The 19314-nt window shown below is 37.1% G+C and overlaps 1 protein-coding gene across 2 annotated transcripts in view; it reads left to right on the forward strand.

Moving 5' to 3' along the window:
* MAN1A1 (mannosidase alpha class 1A member 1) overlaps positions 1-19314 on the forward strand; it is a 166569-nt gene that overhangs the window by 86520 nt on the left and 60735 nt on the right. For both annotated transcript variants that reach the window (XM_021082358.1, NM_213885.1), the window contains 1 exon segment: positions 8462-8556. In XM_021082358.1, the coding sequence (XP_020938017.1) occupies positions 8462-8556 (95 nt within the window).

A 19314-nucleotide genomic window follows, 5' to 3' on the forward strand; every position in this document is an offset into this window, starting at 1 on the left:
TTCTGTCCCTGATGGTTAAAGCCATTAGCTTGCCTTCTTTCATCTGTTTTTTTCTTACCATTTTCTAGATGTTATTAACCTATCTCTACCCTGCTCTCTGCCAGGCTCCTTGCTCTCCCTTTTTGCGTATCGCCTGTCCTCCACCATATTAATTCAAAGTGTACATAAATGTGTACATACTCATCCCCCCAAAGAAAAACATACATCTGCACCCACATAAGTACCACCTCTGCAGTATTACTCTCCCTACAACCTAACTCTGTCTCTTTTTTTGTTTTATCCCCATGGTTACCACCTATATCACTCAATTTATTCTCTGTGTATATGTTTTCACATTGTTATTTTTTGGTGTGTATTTTATGCTTATATAATTTTATGCGGCTGACTTGCCTTGCTGGTTGTAAGTTCCTTGAGATCAAGGATCTTAATTTTTCTGATACCTGCCTTATAGCCCTTATTACATTGGGAAACTTGTAGTAAGTAGTTCTTAAGTCTTAAAACCATTTGCTATGGAGGAGAAAAGTACTTGAGAAAGTGTCTTATCTAGTGCCCTCATTGTACAAGAAAGAAGATTAGAGAAGTGAAATGACTCATCTTTATAGTGGCAGAACTGATGAGTGATAGACCTTGAACTAGGATTGAGGCCCTGTTCAGTGTGCCTGTACCAGGCCACCTTGACTCTGGCTTATGCTTCAGGGGAAAATGCAGGACCACTTCCAGGAGTAGGTGCTTTCTGCCCACATGGATGCTGGTGATAAGTCCCTTGAACAATAGCCTGAAATTCTCCCCATTTTTCATCGTGCCCTCTTAACTTTATAAAAATTTTCCCCACTTAGGAGCTGGGGAGTGACATTGAACCCTCAGGGGGAAAAAATCAGTATCAGGATGCAGTGTTACTCACTTCCTTATCAACATTTATTCATTTTGACTAAGGGATAGTAGAAAGCAATCTTTTAAAAAGTTTCACTAGCTTTTAATTTGTTCATGAGAATAAATACCTTTGAAAAGCTAGTTTAAATCTAAAATCCCTGTTCACTAAGAGCATTCTACATCTAGATTTTTTTGAATTGTACTTACCAGAAGTTTTTTTGGGTTTTTTTTGTTTTTTTTTTTTGGCCTCACCTGTGGCATGTGGAAGTTCCTAGGCCAAGGATCAAACCTGTGCCACAGTAGTGACCCAAGCTGCTGCCCTGACAATGCCAGATCTTGACCTGCTACATCACAAGAAAATTCCTCTTAGGACTTCTCAAGCCTCTTTTTTTTTTTTTTTTTTTTTTTTTGATCTTTTCTAGGGCTGCACCCATGGCATATGGATGTTCCCAGGCTAGGGGTTTAATCGGAGCTGTAACCGTCAGCCTACGCCACAGCCACAGCAACACCAGATCCGAGCCACATCTGCGACTTATACCACAGCTCACAGCAACACCGGATCCTTAACCCACTGAGCAAGGCCAGGGATCGAACCCACAACCTCGTGGTTCCTAGTCGGATTTGTTAACCACTGAGCCACAACGGGAACACCACCAGAAGTTTTATTTTTCATGCAAACTTTGTGCTTTCATATATTAGGAACTCAAGTCTAAGTTATATCGATTCTTCTTGGTTGTGACCTATGGCTACTGGCAGGTTAACATACATGTCCTTGTTATTTTGAATACACAAGTTAGGGAGATGTTAGCACTTTAATTTTTCAGGGAAATTAAGACTTCTCTCTTCATCTAATGGCTTAGAGGCTAAAAACTGAATTGTACTCAAGCACAGGAAAGAAAAACAAAACAGTTGACAAAAGTTTTCATCTAGTTGAATTTATAAATTTAAGAAATGAAGTTCATAGCATAATTTGACAAGTATAACAAGTAATTATTTTACTTTAGAAAATCTTCAGTTTGGGGTTTTGATTCATTAGCGAGAGAATGGAAAGATTAGAAAGAGGCCGTGAAAGATGTGTGCACACTACATGTAAGGTACTCCCAAGGGATTTCCCTCCAGATCAGAAGAATTATGTGTATCTGAAACGGCCTGAAGCTGGCATTCCCTGGGCTATAGCTGTCATCAAACCATCCCACATTGGAGCATTTAATTAAGGGAATAAAGGCTTCCCTGAACCTCAGTTACCTCATCTGTAAACCAAAATTTAGTAACTAGATGACTTTTGATGTCCCTTCCAGCTCTAAATTTCTCCTGGATGAACTATTTTTATTTATCCTTATTCAAATATTTAAAGCTTTCAAAGTTTCACTCTAAATTGAAAAGCCAGAGTAGCTGAATAGGTACTTATTGGTTGGGTGATTAAATTTGACTGAAATAACCCATGTTATGTGCATTAATCAACTCAGCTAACAGTATATGGGTTATTTTTTAGTTATTTTCAGCCAAAGATATTTATCATATCTACAGCATCTTGTGCTGAAAGCTTTATGTAGCAAAAATGAGTAATAGGTAAACTCTGCTTGTACTAATGGGGAATTAGTGTTTGATCTTTTAACAGTGAAGTTTTCAGCATAAGCATGTGAAGAAAGACTTTGATATTAATTGTAAATTTCAGACGGAAGCATGTCTGAACTGAAACTGGTTCGTTCCAGAGCTGTCTGTTCTTATTCATTTTTTCTTTGCCTACTCTTTGCTCTAGTGTATAAATATTCTTGTACAGTTCTTCAGGGATCTGCAAACTAGAAAGGCAAAGAAAGCCATATATCTTGTTTGCAGCCTTGTCTAATCCTATGTGTGAGGGTAAAGTAAAAAGATAAATTTTTTTTTGATAGGTTCTAAAATCTCAAGTTTTTTAAACTTTTGGCTAAAAACAGCAGTAAGACTGTGATGATGTTATTTAAGTATAATGAAAAGATACAGTCTGGATGTAGTTATTTTGAAATTTTTAACTTTAGACCATAAAAATTTCTATTTAAACCTATTTGTAAGTTATGTGCTTGAAAGATTATTTTAGAAACTATTTCATCATATTTTACCATCCTTCTTTCAAAACATTTTATTAGTTGTGATTTTTGATATGAAAGTAATCAGAATCTCTATAATAGGGAATCTTGTTGAAGATTCCTTTTGGTCATTAGATGTCTGCCCACTTCAAGCTGGTTGGTCCAAGTTGCACAGAAAACTCTGTTTAGTTTTTTTGTTTTTGTTTTTTGGGTTTGTTGTTTGTTTGTTTTTGCTTTTTATGGCCATACCTGTAGCATATGGTATTTCCCAGGCCAAGGTCAATAGCCTAGTGGAATAGGATAGAACATTTCATAGCCTACACCACAGCCACAGCAACCCCACATCGGATCCAAGCCACCTCAGCAACGCCAGATCCTTAACCCCTTGAGTGAGGTCAGGGACTGAACCTGCATCCTCATTGATACTAGTCAGATTCTTAACCTGTTGGGCCACAACAGGAAATACAAACCCTGTTTCCTTTTAATGTTCATTAAAAAAAAAAAAGAATATGTCTTCTGTTAGCATGGATTACATCTTATCACCTGTCATTTTTCATCTTGCTTTCTTAATTAACTTTATAAAATCCTCCCTACCAAATATAAGTATTAACAAGCCATGGAAACTGAGATTGACTAAGAATTGGATGGCAAATTAACACTTTCTATCTTTATAAAAAATTATGATAGTTTTGCCTTTTTGCCAGTCTCATTTTAGTACTAGCTTTGTGACTTCTGAGTGCTAGCTTTGTTTTGTTTTGTTTTCAGGAATAAATCAAAACTTGAAATGATCAGCCCTGCTTTCCCATTTCACTGGGAAAACTAAGAACCAGAAAAGTTAAGTGGGGGCCCAGGTCAGTAGTAGTGGAGCCAATCCTAGGATCCAAGTGCTGGCCCACATCCAGTGCCCCCTCCAAAATGCCCTGCCCCACTTGAAGGAACACTGAAGGACCAGTGCTTTTTATAATCATTTGCTTTTGAGCACATTATCTAAGACATACTAGTTAAAACTTAGCTGCCTTTTAGAATGATCGTGACATTTTGCCTTCCTTATTTTAACAATATTAACTTTGTAAGATATTTTGGAATTTTACTACTCCCCATTCTGGGTAGAGAGATGTTCTTTTTGAGAATCTGGATTCCTGCTCCAAGTAACTAACCTCTCTCCATGTCTCAAGAGGAGGTAGTAAATCAGACTTTAAGAATTGGAATTGATTTAGACTTAGGTATGATTTCATTTAAAGCATCAATAAGTTAATTAATGTTTTCATCCAAAAACTGTTTTGTAATTGTGCCCAAGCTTGAGACTCCAGAATGCTTGATATAATTATTTGCAGACAATGGAAGCCAGTGGAATAGGATAGAACACTTTGCACATACTAGAATGTTAGTGTTTTCTCATTACAGTGCTCCAGGTCTATTTATTAATATTTAATTCATTCATTCATTTATTGAATGAACATTTATTGAATACCAGCTACTTTGCTGGATACTAGGTGCATACATACAGCAACAAAAAGACAAGGTCCCTCCCCTCATGAAGCTTATGTCTAGTGAGGTTGCCAAGCAGATAACAACTAAGCAAGTAAGATAATTAGGATGTGATGAAGAGTAGGATGGAAATAAACAAGGTGATATGATAAACAATAAATAAGAATGGCCAACTTTATGTGGGGTTGTTAAGAAAGACCTCTCTTCAAATGGACATTTAGGCAGATTCCTGAAGTTAAGAGGTAGGCAAAGAGGCATGCAAAGTGGTAGAGAAAGGGCATTGCAGCGAGAGGAAACAGCAAAGGCTGAAACCTTGAGATGGGAAGGGTTGCTGTTTCCTATCTGTTAACTGAGATTATAAATATCTTCCCACCTCCTATTCATAGGCATACTGTGGTGATACCAATAATTAATTCAAAAGGACCAAATCTGGGTTGGATATGTGTAATAGGCAGTGAAGGAGAAATGAAAATTTTTTCTCTACTTTTAAAGAAAAGAAAACTACTTTGGGATACAGGAGAGTAACACAAGAAGACATTTAGAAATCTGGATCTCATCTTTTATAATCAGATGCTGTGCTGCGTGATGCCTGTTGTCAGTGCAGAAGTTCAAAGAAGGCAAAGATCTTTGCCTGGAATTGGACTTGACCAGGGCTTTGGAGAATGGGTGCATTTGGATTGGCCAACAGGAGGCAGAACAGGGTGTTTCAGAATGAGCTAACTGTGTAAAGAAGGCATGACACACCCACAAAATGTAATTATGCAAGAAAATGGAAGTGCTAACTGTGGTAATCATTTTGCAGTATATACGTTATCAAATCAACATGTTGTACACCTTAAATTTACACAAATTTATATGTCAATTATATCTCAGTGAATCTGAGGGGAAAAACATTTTTTAAGAAAGGTGCTAAAGTGGACTGAACTTGAATGAGTATTTGAGACCCTGAAGACTCAAGTTGGAGCCAGAATGATCTTTGAAAGAACAGAGATAATAGATGGTTTGACTCATAGAGGTCATTGAAAAGACCATAGATCTGTTCTGATTTGATGTTTTAGACAACAGAGAGAATCATTGTGGTTTCTTGAATAAGAAAATTGGTAAAAAGAGAAATTTGGTAATGTAGATACAGCCTAATGGAGACAGAAGGGGAAATCCTGGAGAATTGAAGACTAGGTAGAAGGATCTTCTTTGCTGTTGTGTACCTTCATTGTACCTGGTGATGGAAATATGGACTATTATGTTCATATCACAGAAAGGAAATGGGCTGCATTTGAGGTGTTTCCTCAAACTTTAATGTCGATGCTTAATAACTGAAGAGTGGTAAATCAAAAGTCAAAGTGGATGCTCTCTTGAGCCCCAGGGACTGGCTGAACAGTAGTGTCAGTGATAGAACTGGGGAAATTTGCCTTGGACATTAATGATGGATTTCACCTTGGACGTGTTAAGTTTCAAAAGACAGCAAGATGCCCAGATTGTGATGTGAGTGTATAAGTGCAGAAATAAAGCCAAAATGAAAAGTAATGCAAATGGTGGTGAAACCGAGGGTTTAGCTCTTGAGAATGAATGCCTGTGATTAAGAGTATGTGTCTGAGGTTTGGGGAGGCATACTTATGTGTACACACGCATGCACGCACGCGCACACACACAAACACATGTATAGGGAACCCGAGTAGAACATAAAAAAACAGCAGTTGGATTAAAGACAAGACGAAAAAGAATTTCAGGCAGTAGGGAAAGTTCTTGGGGAAATACCATTGCCATTACCACTAACCTTTTAGGCTGATAACCATGTGTTCTAAGGTCATTAAATATAATAATTCACTCATTTCTTCCCACAACCTTTAAAGTAGCAAATGTTATCTTTATCCCCATTTTATAGATGGGGATGTTTAGACACAGGTAGATTAAGCAATTTGCCCAAGATTACCCAATTCAAAAAAGTAGAACTGAAATTCAAATGTAGGCATTGTGTCTTCAAAGCCTGAGCCCTTAACTCCCATGCCGTATGGTTATAATATCCATGGTGGTGTTTTAATTACAAGTCTGAATTCCATCTTATGTAAATCTCTTGAAAAGGAGTTAATTAATTAACAGTTTTAAAAGTTGGGTGGAAACTAGAAAGTTAGCAGATGGCTGGGCAGCAATTGGATAATCCCTTATAGCAAAAGAGAACTTGGAATTCTCTAAGATAGGACAGAGACAGGAAAGGAAGAACATGCCTTTTGGTATATTTTTCTCTCTCCTCATCTTCTAGTCACTGTTCATTGTTGATTCCAGAAATTGTCTTTTTTTTAATTGGTGATTTTTTTTTATTACACAGGAAAATTTACTAGAGCTCAGAGAGGTTAAAATTTAAGAGAGTGATACTAATAATTTGTGGGAAAAAAATGATACCCCTATTTTTTAGTGCCTTATTTATTACAGAGGTCTGTGTCCATTTGTATCAGAAGAATACTGGTTTATCTTGACTGTCAACCAGATTTGTAACTGAAAACTCATTATGGTTTTCTTGAGTTTCATTACAAACAGTTAGATTCCGAAAGAGTAGGACTTTAGAAATAGTGTCCACATTTGTATTGCTGGATTATCTCTAGTTTGGAATCCTCTGTGCCTGGATGTCTCTGTGCAGAAGCTCAGGTCTTTGGGCAGGGCGTATAGACTGGAACCCTCCCCTTTGGAGAAGCCACACAAGACTTGGACAGTGGCTCTAAGGAATGCTTTCCCTTGCTGGCAGAGGACTTTTCTTCCGTTTCCCCTGCTTTCCAGGGCTCTCTTAGCCTTTCTCATATTTCCCCTGTTTGAGGAAGAGGCAGAAGGAAATAGTAAGTCCCCAACCCATTGCACTCAGTCATGCCGTATGGCAAGGAGAAAGGACAGGCTACCCGCTTGCTGCCACAGCTGGAGCAAGGAAAGCTGAAACAGTCCTTCCTTCAATGAATTAACTCAGTGCTTTTCTTTGGACCTAAAACTGCGACTGGATGTCACCCAATTAATCTCCCTAAAGCATAGTTCTGCTCAAGTAAACTGGCTGCTCAAGGACTTTCAATATTTTTCCATTGTAACTGAATAAAATCCTTAGCCTTATATTTATGGCCCCTCCTGCTATGGCCCACGCTGTGTATGTTAGGTACCAGTGTTCTCCTTTGCTTTTGACAAGCAAGCTCACCTATTTCCTTTCTTCTGCAGGCCCCCACTTGCCTGTGTCTGTGCTTATATTCTTCCACTGAAGCCTTCAGGAATGCCCTTCTACTTCCCACACTCATGTCCGTCTCAAGTGTCATTAATCCCTGTTACATGCTACATACAACCCTTACCTGAAATCCATCTCCATCAGATGGATCTGAACTCCTAGAGGATTTTACATCAGGCTCTCATTGTATCTGCATTCCAGATATTTATGTGCTTAAATTGCCTTCTTTGCTAAATTTTGGGCAGGATTTGTATCTAATTTAGTTCTTTATCTTCCACCTCAGCTACACTTAATGTCAGAGGAAGTTAAAATGACAAAGGGCTAAGAGGACATTTAGATTACTTATAAGAATATATCTTTTTGTAACTTCTCCTTTCTCTGTGCACTAGTAAATAAGTGAAGCTGGAATAGGACCAGAGCTCTTGATTTTCACTCCAGGGCTTAGCCACCAACAACAGTGGTTCTCACCTTGGCTTGCACGTTGGAGTCACTGCCATCACCTGTGGTGCTTAAAAGAATTCCGATCTGGGAGCCTCAAACCATAGAAATAGAATCTCAGGAGTGCAACCCAGACATCAGTATTATTATTATTATTATTATTATTATTATTATTATTATTATTATATCTCCCACATGGTTCTCATGTGCAACGGAGATTGGTAATAAATGCCCCACAGCACAATGGGCCCTGAACCATTCTTATTTTCCTAGGTAATTCTATTATTCTGAAAAAATTTATTTTTTTCATATAAAAAATGTAAGTGGAAATGTGCTCAATGTGAGATAGTAGTATAGCACATTTTGTTTTGCTTACAACAGTAGCTTACTTAACTGTTTAACTTTTCAGATATTTCGAAAGAAAGCAGTGGAACTTGGGGTAAAATTGCTACCTGCATTTTATACTCCCTCTGGAATACCTTGGGCATTGCTGAATATAAAAAGGTAACACTCTTCATTTTTGACAAAGTTTTAAGTTGAAATATTCAAGATTGTGGTCTAACAAATACACACCAGATGGATGATTACTTGGATGATGTTGGTGACTGATACCACTGGGAGTCTTGGTGTCTTTGTATTGGGAGGTTTTTTGTGGTTTTCAGTATTCCATGGCTTTAGATGGGTCCCCATCATGGAATTGAATGACCCCCAAAAGAGAGATCCACACAAGACATGATGAGGTTTTCACTATTTCATGATGGTGTTGCATCAGTGATACTGTCTGTCTCCATAGATTCCAAGAGTATCCCATTATCTGTAACATTGTCATCAAAGCATTTCACTTCCAAAGAAGCCACTTCCTCAGATCACTTACTTCAGTTAAGCTACTTGTCAGAGATATCAGAGTTACAACACCTAGACTAATCAGATTGCTCATGGAATGAGCTGGTGTAATTGAAGCATGCTGCTCACCCAATTATAAGAGGGATGGCAACTGCTCCACTGACCTAGATCAACCCATCCTTCTCCCTCCATTGGGTGGAGATCCCTGATGTGCTAAGTCCCTGAAAATATGGCCCCGAGAAACATCTTGGCTGAACAGATTCCATGGTATTCTACCAAGAAGTAGTTTAAATTTTCATGATAACTTGAGTATTTTGTTAATAAACAATTTTATTTAAAACTTTCTTCTTAACTCCTTCTTCCCCATGAGTAATTAATTGCATGTATATCTTTTTGTGATGATGATGATGATAGCTGTTTTATCTTCATAAAATATGAACCTTGGTTCTAGGTACTTTACAAATATTACCACATTTAATCCACAGAACACACCAGTAATGTCAGTACTGTTGTTATCCCCATTTTACTAATCAGGAGTCACACAGAGATTAAATCATTTGCCTAACATCATACCATATGTAAATGCCAGAGCTGGAGTATGTACTTAGATGATTACACACACACTGATTCACAGGCACAAATTAAACAGCTTTCTTGTTTTAGAAACGCCAAAAGGATGTACAGGGTGACTTGGCAGGATTAATGCACATTTCTTCTTAATTATTGATTTTAGTGACAATCTTTACTAAAATTAACATGAAGAATCACGAAACTGGTTAATCAGTTAAGTGTCATGCTTTTGTGTGTGTGTTTGTATGTCATATACCGGTATCTTGAAGTTACCCTGTACCTGTCTATAATTTTATGTATGTATGTGTGTTTATGTGTGTGTGTTTGGGGTTGAGGTGGGGTATTGAGGCAGTGAGACAGGTCCACTCCCTGCACCTTATTAAATTGAGGTAGTTCTCTACTGTATAAGGTGGTATCTTAGGATGTGTTCTTCCCTTTGGGGTCCTTTGCTTTCTCTGTCAGCTTGTAGATGGTATGGGCTGTAGGGTCCTAAGGCAGGAGTAGGTATAGATGATCAGCTGGGAGGTAGCATGGTGTTTGGAGATCCATGAGTTTTTTATTTGGCTCATGTAGATCACCTATATGACCTTCCTTATCTTCAGGCTTTGTATTTATAGATAGTATTCTGACCTTGAAACTACGCTGTTATTGAAATAAGATCTAACAAAACACCGTACACATTTAACACATATTTTTCCTACCTGTCCTCTGAGAAGAATGACGTGGGTATAATAGGTCACTGAGTTGATTATTAAGAGACCAGGTTCTAGGTATTTTATAGGTATTCTAGGTTTGTCTTGAAAGCAATCATTTAAACTCTCCAGGCTTATTTGTAAACTGAAAGTTAGGCTACTTCACTAGATTTTGTTGGTTTGTTTGTTTGTTTTGGCAAACCTTTTCAGATTCATGGCTTATTGTGAAATTCTGGTGAAATGGCCTTCTCCTCTTAAAATACATATTCCTGATTACACATATTTTTACTTAATTTCCAAAAAGTAACAGTACAATAGGAGCCCACCTAGGACCTAAAGGCCCCAGGTTTAAAATACTGGAGTGAATAATCACTACAACTTTCTACTCTAAGATGCTGTGGAGGTAGTTATTATTGCTTCCTAAAAAGTAATGGAATTAGATAAAGGCCTCCTAAAACTAATAGAGATGTGGATCTACATCTTTCCAAAGTTCAGTCGATTATTATAAGGTGCTAATATCATTTAATTAATTCTAGCCTCCCTTGAAATAAGCATAGGAAATTGGATTATTTTAAAGCATATTTAACCCAGTGTTTATTTTTTACAGCCAAGAGGATTTTTCCTTAGTTAAAGCTATCCTTTGTGTACAGTGGAGATATTTTTCAGTACGTAATGGAATATTTCTAAAAACTCTTCAATACTGAATCTTCTATTATCTTTTTATCTGTATCTCTTGAAAATTCATTAACTAGGGCTTTTAACTTTTTTTCAGGAGACCTTATTTTGAATTCACAGTATTTTACATTATTTTACAGTATCTTACATTAGAACTTTTGTTTAATTTCAAAGGCTACAGGGAAATTATTTGGGGTCAAAAATAATATGCCATTTCATTGATGTATTCTCTAATGTTTTCAAGTTAAATTAGAGGAAATTAGGTGATCATTTTAACAACTGATAGGAACACTTTTAATTTCTTTCTGGCAACCTGTATGAATTCACACAATAAGCCTTGGCAAAATTAATAGTTATATCAACCAACTGAAATTCCTCCTAACCCTTTGCCCAATCAAGTATGCTCATGGAATCCTCTTTCCTTCCAGCTGCGAACCTGATTTATCATCTCGAAGAATTTTCTCTCAGGGACAAAAACAGCACTTTCAGCTCTATCTGCAATAATTACATTTCAAGATGTGCTGTTGATGTCAACCTGCACATATATGCTGTTTTCTCTGAATCTCTGTATTTTCACAGTACAGGCCAGGGGACAAGGGACAGCTGGCATGGAGCTTATTTTCTAGTTTTTTTGAAGGCTGTCACCAGTAGACATTTCAAAGGAGGTGGGGAAGAATATGTCTGGCAAAATTATATTTTCTTAATTACCTTCTCAGGATAAGGGAGTATTTAAAGAAGGTTGCCCAAGAGAAAAAAAGTGCTTGACGATGCTTTTTAAAATAGCTCCATATTCACTGTTGACTGGCTTTGAAACTCTTGGCAATAATTACGATGGGAAAAGCACAATATGCTGTCTGTAATATCATAATTCTGCTCTTCCGTCTCAATTTTGAAAATAGTTACAGAAGCGAGTCTTTGCCAACACCTTATTGGTATTATCTGTTCACATCCCTCTGGTATTCAGGTTATTGCCTAAAGATAATTGGGAGGAGTTTCCTGGTGGCCCAGTGGGTTAAGGGTCCAGCATTGTCACTGCTATAACTTGGGTTCAATCCCTGGCCCTGTGGGCATTTTGGCCATGGGCATGGCCAAAAAAAAAAAAAACAATAATTGGTTTCTTTACCTTTCTTTGTAAAAAATAAGCATTTATTTTAGTCCCTGCTGTAATTAACATTCTATGCTAGGTCCTGGGAAAATTTTCTGTGTCTCTTAACTTTATTTAAAAAGATGATAAACATGGTCTTTCTCTCAGAATATTCACATTCACAGCCTAGTTGGTAAAGCAGAATACATATTTTATATATTATACACTCATTCATTTAATTGACAAATGTAAGGTAGTATGTGCCAAGGAGAGATAATAAGTACTCACCAGGTTGAATTTAAAGCAAGCAGTATTTTGAATTAGGGAGGTTTATGTAAATACATATTTGGAGCCCAAACTCCAATACGCCAAGTTAGATTTCAGTATTTGTGCAAACTGAGAATAGCAGAGACCCTAAATAATTTACTCATATCCTATATTAGAAAGTCTGTCACAAAATATGTTCAGAAGAAAAGTTATAATTATCTTTTCTGCTACATCTATAATACATCCTCAATTCAAGAGCTGCTATATTAAGTTGTAAGTTAATTGAAATTAATGGGTTAATAGCAAGTGGCAATTTGATTGAACAAATACCTGGAAGCTAGGCACAGTACCTGATTAGAACAACATACTTGCTTCACCAGTATGACAGTAGAATGAAGATGGGTTAAGTTATATAACACTTCTGCTAAACGGAAAACATTACCATTTTAACAGATTAGATTTTGGTAGAACTCCACTTCTCTAATGTGAAAATGTCAAAATTCAATGTTTGATTTTGTTACTACTATTAGCAAGAGGCCCTATGCATTTTTTTTCCTCCAGCCTAAAGAAGAAAAATCACCTCTCTGGTTTGTAAAATCAAGCGTTTTACCATTTCCACATTTCCAGGTATAATTTCAGGCTAAGTAGAATAAATGCATTAATTTGGAGTTTTCTAAGCGTGTTCTTAATTTAAAATAATACAGTTAGTGTTGCTATTATTCATTTCTATCACAAGGCATATAGTCTGGGCATTCCTAACAATTATTCTGTCTTTATTATGAGTTAGTCTTAGCACTTCTTTCTCTTTGTGGATTTCTCTGAACTGACACGTCCCTGGTGGTTATATTAGGTTAATGGAACTATCTACAGCATGTGCTTTTATTGTACTCATCAAGGAGTGTACTAGGAAATGACTGACCTCTATTCCAGCTCTCATTAGAAAGCAAAGCAATGAATGAGCCACAACTCCCTCACCTGTTTTTTACTTCCTGCCTTGTGTAGCTTTATTTACTGTCTACTCTAATTATCCAACAGAAATTCATACTATGTCATTAGTTACACTGCAGTTTGTATTATTATAATTAAATTGCAAATTGCTTTACTTTAACCTGAAATGGGGCCTTAATTAAGAATAGTACATAGTTTAATGTTTTCTAATAGTGAAAGATTATCCTGTATGAAGCATGTAGTATGTATTTTGTAACAAACCCCCCTTTGGGGTTTCTTAATACTTTGGTGATATAAAATGCTTAAATATTAAATTATAGTTGGTTAGTTTTAATAGACACAAATTACAAAAGACAGACTAATTAGGTTAAATATTTTAAAAAAATATTTCCCATATATCTCCCTTTATTTGTACTCGGCCATCAAAATATAAACTTCTGGAGTTCCCACTGTGGTGCAGTGGGTTAAGGACCTGACATTGTCTTTTCAGTGGCTCAGGTTGCTGCTGAGACATGGGTTCGATCCACAGCACAGTGTGTTAAGGGTCCAGCATTGCCGCAGCTGCAGCTCTGATTCAATCCCTAGCCCAGAAATTAATTTCCATATGCCACACGTGTGGTCAAAAAAAAAGAAATATAAACTTATTCATTATTAAATTTGCTGGGTTTTTTGGGTTTTTGGTTTTCATTTTTTGGGGGGGCTGCACCCATGGCATGTGGAAGTTCCCAGGCTAGGTGTCAAATCAGAGCTACAGCTGCTGGCCTGCACCACAGCCACAGCAACACCAGATCCCAGCCTTGTCTGAGACCTACACCACAGCTCATGGCAACACTGGATCCTTAACCCACTGAGCAAGGCCAGAGATCAAACCCGCATCCTCATGGGTACTATTCAGGTATGTTTCTGCTGAGCCACAACAGGAACTCCCTGTTTTTTAAAGTATCTGTATTCAGATTTGAAAGAAGTGTATTAAAATGAAACAGAATGTCACTCCATACTTTAACATCATAAGAATGTTAAAAATACCAAGAAACAAATTTTCCGATGTGAATAGATCAAACTTATTTAATGCTCTGCTAATATTCTAAGGAGCAAAATAGTACTTCGTTATCCTAAAAATGTTCTGTTGCAGTTATATAGCCCAAGTATAAAATCAGAGCTGCGTGTTATAGTTTATCTTTTATTTATGTTTTATGGATCTGTTAACATAAGTTCTACCAATTCTAAAAAAGTAAAAAAAAAAAAAAAAAAGCTTCAATCTTTCCAGGTATTTTAAACTAACCTGCTTTATGTTTTTTTTTTTTTTCTAATGGGATATTTTGTTATATTGAGTTCCCCTCTTTTATCTATTTGAATTCATTCAGCCATTTATACTCTTCAGGAAATAATAATAATCATACCTTGAGGTTTTAATACTGACATGCACAAAGTTACTAATATCATACATCAGAATATTATTACCATAGTTAAGCTACTATTTATTAGCATTGTCATAGTTCTTGGCCTTGAAAAATTCACTTGTTTGTCTTCTCATAAGTATAACTAATATAGCAATGATAGTATCTATCTTAATGACCTCATAAGGCATTTTTATGGAAATCTAAATGAATTAGTATGTAGAAGATTGAAAAAAAGTGCCATGAAATAAATGTAAATTGTAATTGTTGTTAATTTATGGTTTTATTGTCATTTTAAATTATAAAATAGCATATCTATGTCTGTATATATTTTGTGTGCTGTGTATATATATGTATATATACCTACATATATATATGTAGGTATATATATAACAGTAAAATGGCATATAGCTAAAACTGACTTGGTTCTGATGCCTTTTTATGATAATCCTGTGTTTAAGCCACTCGTTGCTTCTAACGCATTCTTAAACTTGAGTTCCATTTTCCTAGGTCGGGAAGGAAGATGGTATTAGCAGAATTGTGGAAAGAATATATCCTCATACACTGTGTAGGACTGTGGTTGCTCCATGCTGAAACAATTATTATTTTTTAATTACTTTGGAATCAGCCTATAGGATCAAATTTCTCTCAAATTATATTTATTGGTGAATTATCTTCTAGAAATAACAGTTCAATCCATGGGATTTAAAAAGACTGTGAGGTAATAATAAAACGTAATATTCTTTTCCCAAGTCCTGCATGCCAGCTAGTGCTTGATTAATATGGCACAAGCCTAATCTATGAAAAGATGTGTATATTCTTGCTATAAACATCCACATAGCCCTACTTTCTAGTTCTTGGGCTGTCCTACTTCTAATAAGGGTCTGACTGCTGTGGTTACTTTCTATTAGTGATCCTCAGCCTTCTCAGTGCTTTAGTATAACTGGGGCATTTTAAAAATATCATTATTGCCTCTCTACCCTCCACTCTGTTTCAATTGGCTTAGAGTAAGATCCTGGCATTTTTTTAAGCCTCCAGCCATTCCAGTGTTCATGTAAATTTGAGAATCACTGCTCTAAGTCTAGTATTTTTCTCCTAAGGATTGCTTCATTTCTCTTTTTAATTACCTTTGAAAACTTTTCCCTCCCCATTGATGGTCAGTTTAATTATTGAAATAAGGAAGTACATTAGACCGTTGCGGAGTTCCCGTTGTGGCGCAGTGGTTAACGAATCCAACTGGGAACCATGAGGTTGCAGGTTCGGTCCCTGCCCTTGCTCAGTGGGTTAAGGATCCGGCATTGCCATGAGCTGTGGTGTAGGTTGCAGACGCGGCTCGGATCCCGCGTTGCTGTGGCTCTGGCGTAGGCTGGCGGCTACAGCTCCGATTCGACCCCTAGCCTGGGAACCTCCATATGCCGCGGGAGTGGCCCAAAGAAATAGCAAAAAGACAAAAAAAAAAAAAAAAAAAAAAAAAGAAGTATATTAGATAGTTGGTTTGAAAATACCCAGCTTTAGTAGAACAGTGGTTCTCAACCTTTAGAGTCTATAGGAATTGGCTAGAGGGCTTTTTTTGTTTTGTTTTCCTTTTACAGCCGCATCTGCAATATATGGAAGTTGCCAGGAGGCTGCAGTCAAATTGGAGCTATTGGCCTACACCATAGCCACAGTACCAGCAGATCCGAGCCACAACCGAGACCTGTGCCATAGCTTACAGCAACGCTGGATCCTTAACCCACTGAGTGGGGCCAGGGATCGAACTCTCATCCTCACAGACACTATGTCGGGTTCTTAACCTACTGAACCACAATGGCAATTCCTAGAGGGCTTGTTAAAGTGCTTATTGCTGGGCCCCACCCACAGAATTTCTAAATTCAGGTTTTTCATCAGGATTGATCATTTGCATTTCTTACCAGATCCCAACTGATGGAGAGACTAACTGATGCTTCTGCTCCAAAGACCACACTTAGAGAACCATTGTAATAGAAGAAGCTGTTTAGATTCTTAAATCTAAACATCTGAATCATCTGAGCTGTTTAGATTCTTAAATCTCAGAGGTGCTCAGTGAGGCACCTAACTCCAAATATCCACAGGGTGGAGTTGGGGGATAAGGGGGTCTGTTTTTATGATTAATTTCCTTTGTTAATAATTACTCAACATTTTCATTTATGCCTAAGCAGTTTGTTGCTTCTTCTGGAAACCAGATAATTCCAGACATTAATTACCCAAAAAAAGAGTTTACATGTCCTTTTTCCACTTGCAATATATATGTTTTTAATCCAGTAAGACTAGAAAGCAGAATTTGGGCCATTTTAGCATAGAGGGATAAAAAAGCATTTTTAATTAAGGATTTCAGGATAACTGTTAAAAAAAAAAAAAAAAAAAAAAAAAAGGAGCCATTTCGGTAAAGCCATTCTTGTTGCTTCAGGCAAAGCAACTTTATTAAAAGCAGCTGGTGACCTGTCCTTGTACCTGAGGACATTCCAGAGCCCAAGAAAAGAGGTGAGGTTATCCTTCCACCAGAGGTAGAGGATACGTGGGCTTCTCTCCAAGCTTCAGATCACTACATCCATGCCAGGTACTCAGTAGCCTGACCAAACTAAAGGCATTTATTTATAAGGATGGCAACATTTAATTTAAATGCACTTTGTATGTAGCCTCCTTTATTGAGACTTAAGCGACCAGCAATTCTCAGCAGAAGGTGCTTTGCTGTTCCTTAATCATGTGTTTCTTAGAGGCAATAGGAATTTGAAAAGCCTAATGTTAGATGAACTGTTCTCTTTCTTCCCACTCCTCTGGTCATAATTGAAGTTAATGCCCAGGTAAATGGGGCTTTCAGGGTCTTCTGTTTCCTGGAGAAAGAAGCAGATTCTAATCTGTCTCTGAACACAGGCTCTCACAGTCCTCACTCCTTAAGGCCCCCACCCCTCCTCATTCTCCGTGAATCCCCATCTGTGGTCTGTTCTCTGTACTCTTGGGAAGACAGTGGCAGAAAAATGACATGTGCGAGGTACTAGGCTGGCTGATGTTCTGTTCAACTGTGGATTAGATATCGAAAAAAAATTCTTTTTGTAGATTTCCATAAGGTCCTGCCTTTAAGGCTCGGTTACAGCATGAGTAAAGTGCAGAAATGTATCAGAGGTGATGTGGAGGCAATTTAGAGACAATCTCTCCCAAGAGAATCACTTAAATCCTTTAAAAAACGATTTGTGGTGTGTGGGAAGTCTGTTAAGAGGCCTTCCTTACTCTTCAGTCTTCGGCAGATAGATTCTTGGTACAGAATCCACAGGACAGGATTGTTAAATAGGACCATGACTTTTCCCACAGGATCCCCACCATTTAAGTGGTTAACTCACTAGGAAAATTTTGTTTAAGGACAATTATAGTTATTTGAATGCAATAAACTCAAAGAGCCTTTCATCTCAAGATTTTCAAATGCATGGAACTATAGTGTTTTACAGACTCAGCTTTGTTCACTGTGTTCACGCAATTGGGGGCCAATCAGTCGTGGCAATTTGAAAAGTATTCTGTGTACAGAACTTAGATTAGGAACAAGTCAGAACACATAATTCACACAGTGCCTTTACAGGTCAGCAGTGGAATACTCTTTTCAAGGAGTTACAATCCCAGGTTTTTAATGAAACAGCAATCAATTTTCCTGTGGCGAATCTCAAGACCAGGCTCACATTGTTCTTGTGGGGCAGACCTTTAAAAAGTTTAGTTATGAAAATTGTTTGAATAGGTGTTTGAAAATCAGCCTGCGTCTCACCGCACTTTCTCAGCCCTTATAATTGTTAATCATTGTAAATATTCAACTAACTATGTTGAATCATTGAGTGGGAATTGGAAGGTCAATATAAAATATTTATGCTACAGCCAATAATTTTTAAAGGACTCACAATCTCGGCAGGTGTATTAACCACTCCGCGTTTCCTGCTTATGCAGTAATGGCTGTAGTTGATCTGTTCTGAAGACTAGGATGAACAATAATTTATTGCGGTCTCTTTTATTAACTGGAACAAGAGAAGTTATGGAGCAATAGTAAAAATTAATTGTAATTTACTAATCTGGAAATTAGCGTGCAGCTGGGCATGAGTAGAGGCAGTGCAATTTGATGATTTAGCAATCATGACAAATTATCTTCATCTGTAAGGTGTAGAGTTGCTAGCTTTCCATTATTTGATTTTTAGTAAGAGACCCAGTTTCAGGAAGACTTTATATGAATGCTCATGTTGGTTTGCCCTTTTATCCTGGAAATGTCAATTGGAGCCTGGCATTATTAATTAAATCTCACTTTCCCTCTTTGTCATGTCATGCTATAGTTTTTATGGAACATTTGTACAAAACAGTGATTACTGGTAATTGACCTGCATATGTTGAATAATCTTAAGATGCTACTGAGAGTTTAATGTACCTTGTAAATTGAGAGGCTTCCAATTAAGTCGAGTTCTTAAGATAATCACTTTCAAAACTAATCAAGTAATAGGACATTAGTAAAGCTCTTATTGACTTAATTGTGACAAATTAATAAACAGACCCAGTGCAATTACTATAATGGCTTTATCAGTGAGCAGTTTTTCCAAAATTTAAGCATGAATCTATTCTACCCCCGGACGTACAATAAAAGCTACATAAGCTGTTTTAAAGGTGGATATTATCTCTAATATCGAGTGTGAGTACATTGTCCACAGAGCTTGGATTTGTTGTGTTTCTTTCTTTCAAAATATGATTACATTGGTTCCAAAGGTCAGTGGATCTTCTTGCCAAGCCCTTAAAGCAGATGATTTTA

The sequence above is a fragment of the Sus scrofa genome, chromosome 1 (assembly GCF_000003025.6).
Source record: "Sus scrofa isolate TJ Tabasco breed Duroc chromosome 1, Sscrofa11.1, whole genome shotgun sequence".
Taxonomy (NCBI): Eukaryota; Metazoa; Chordata; class Mammalia; order Artiodactyla; family Suidae; genus Sus; species Sus scrofa.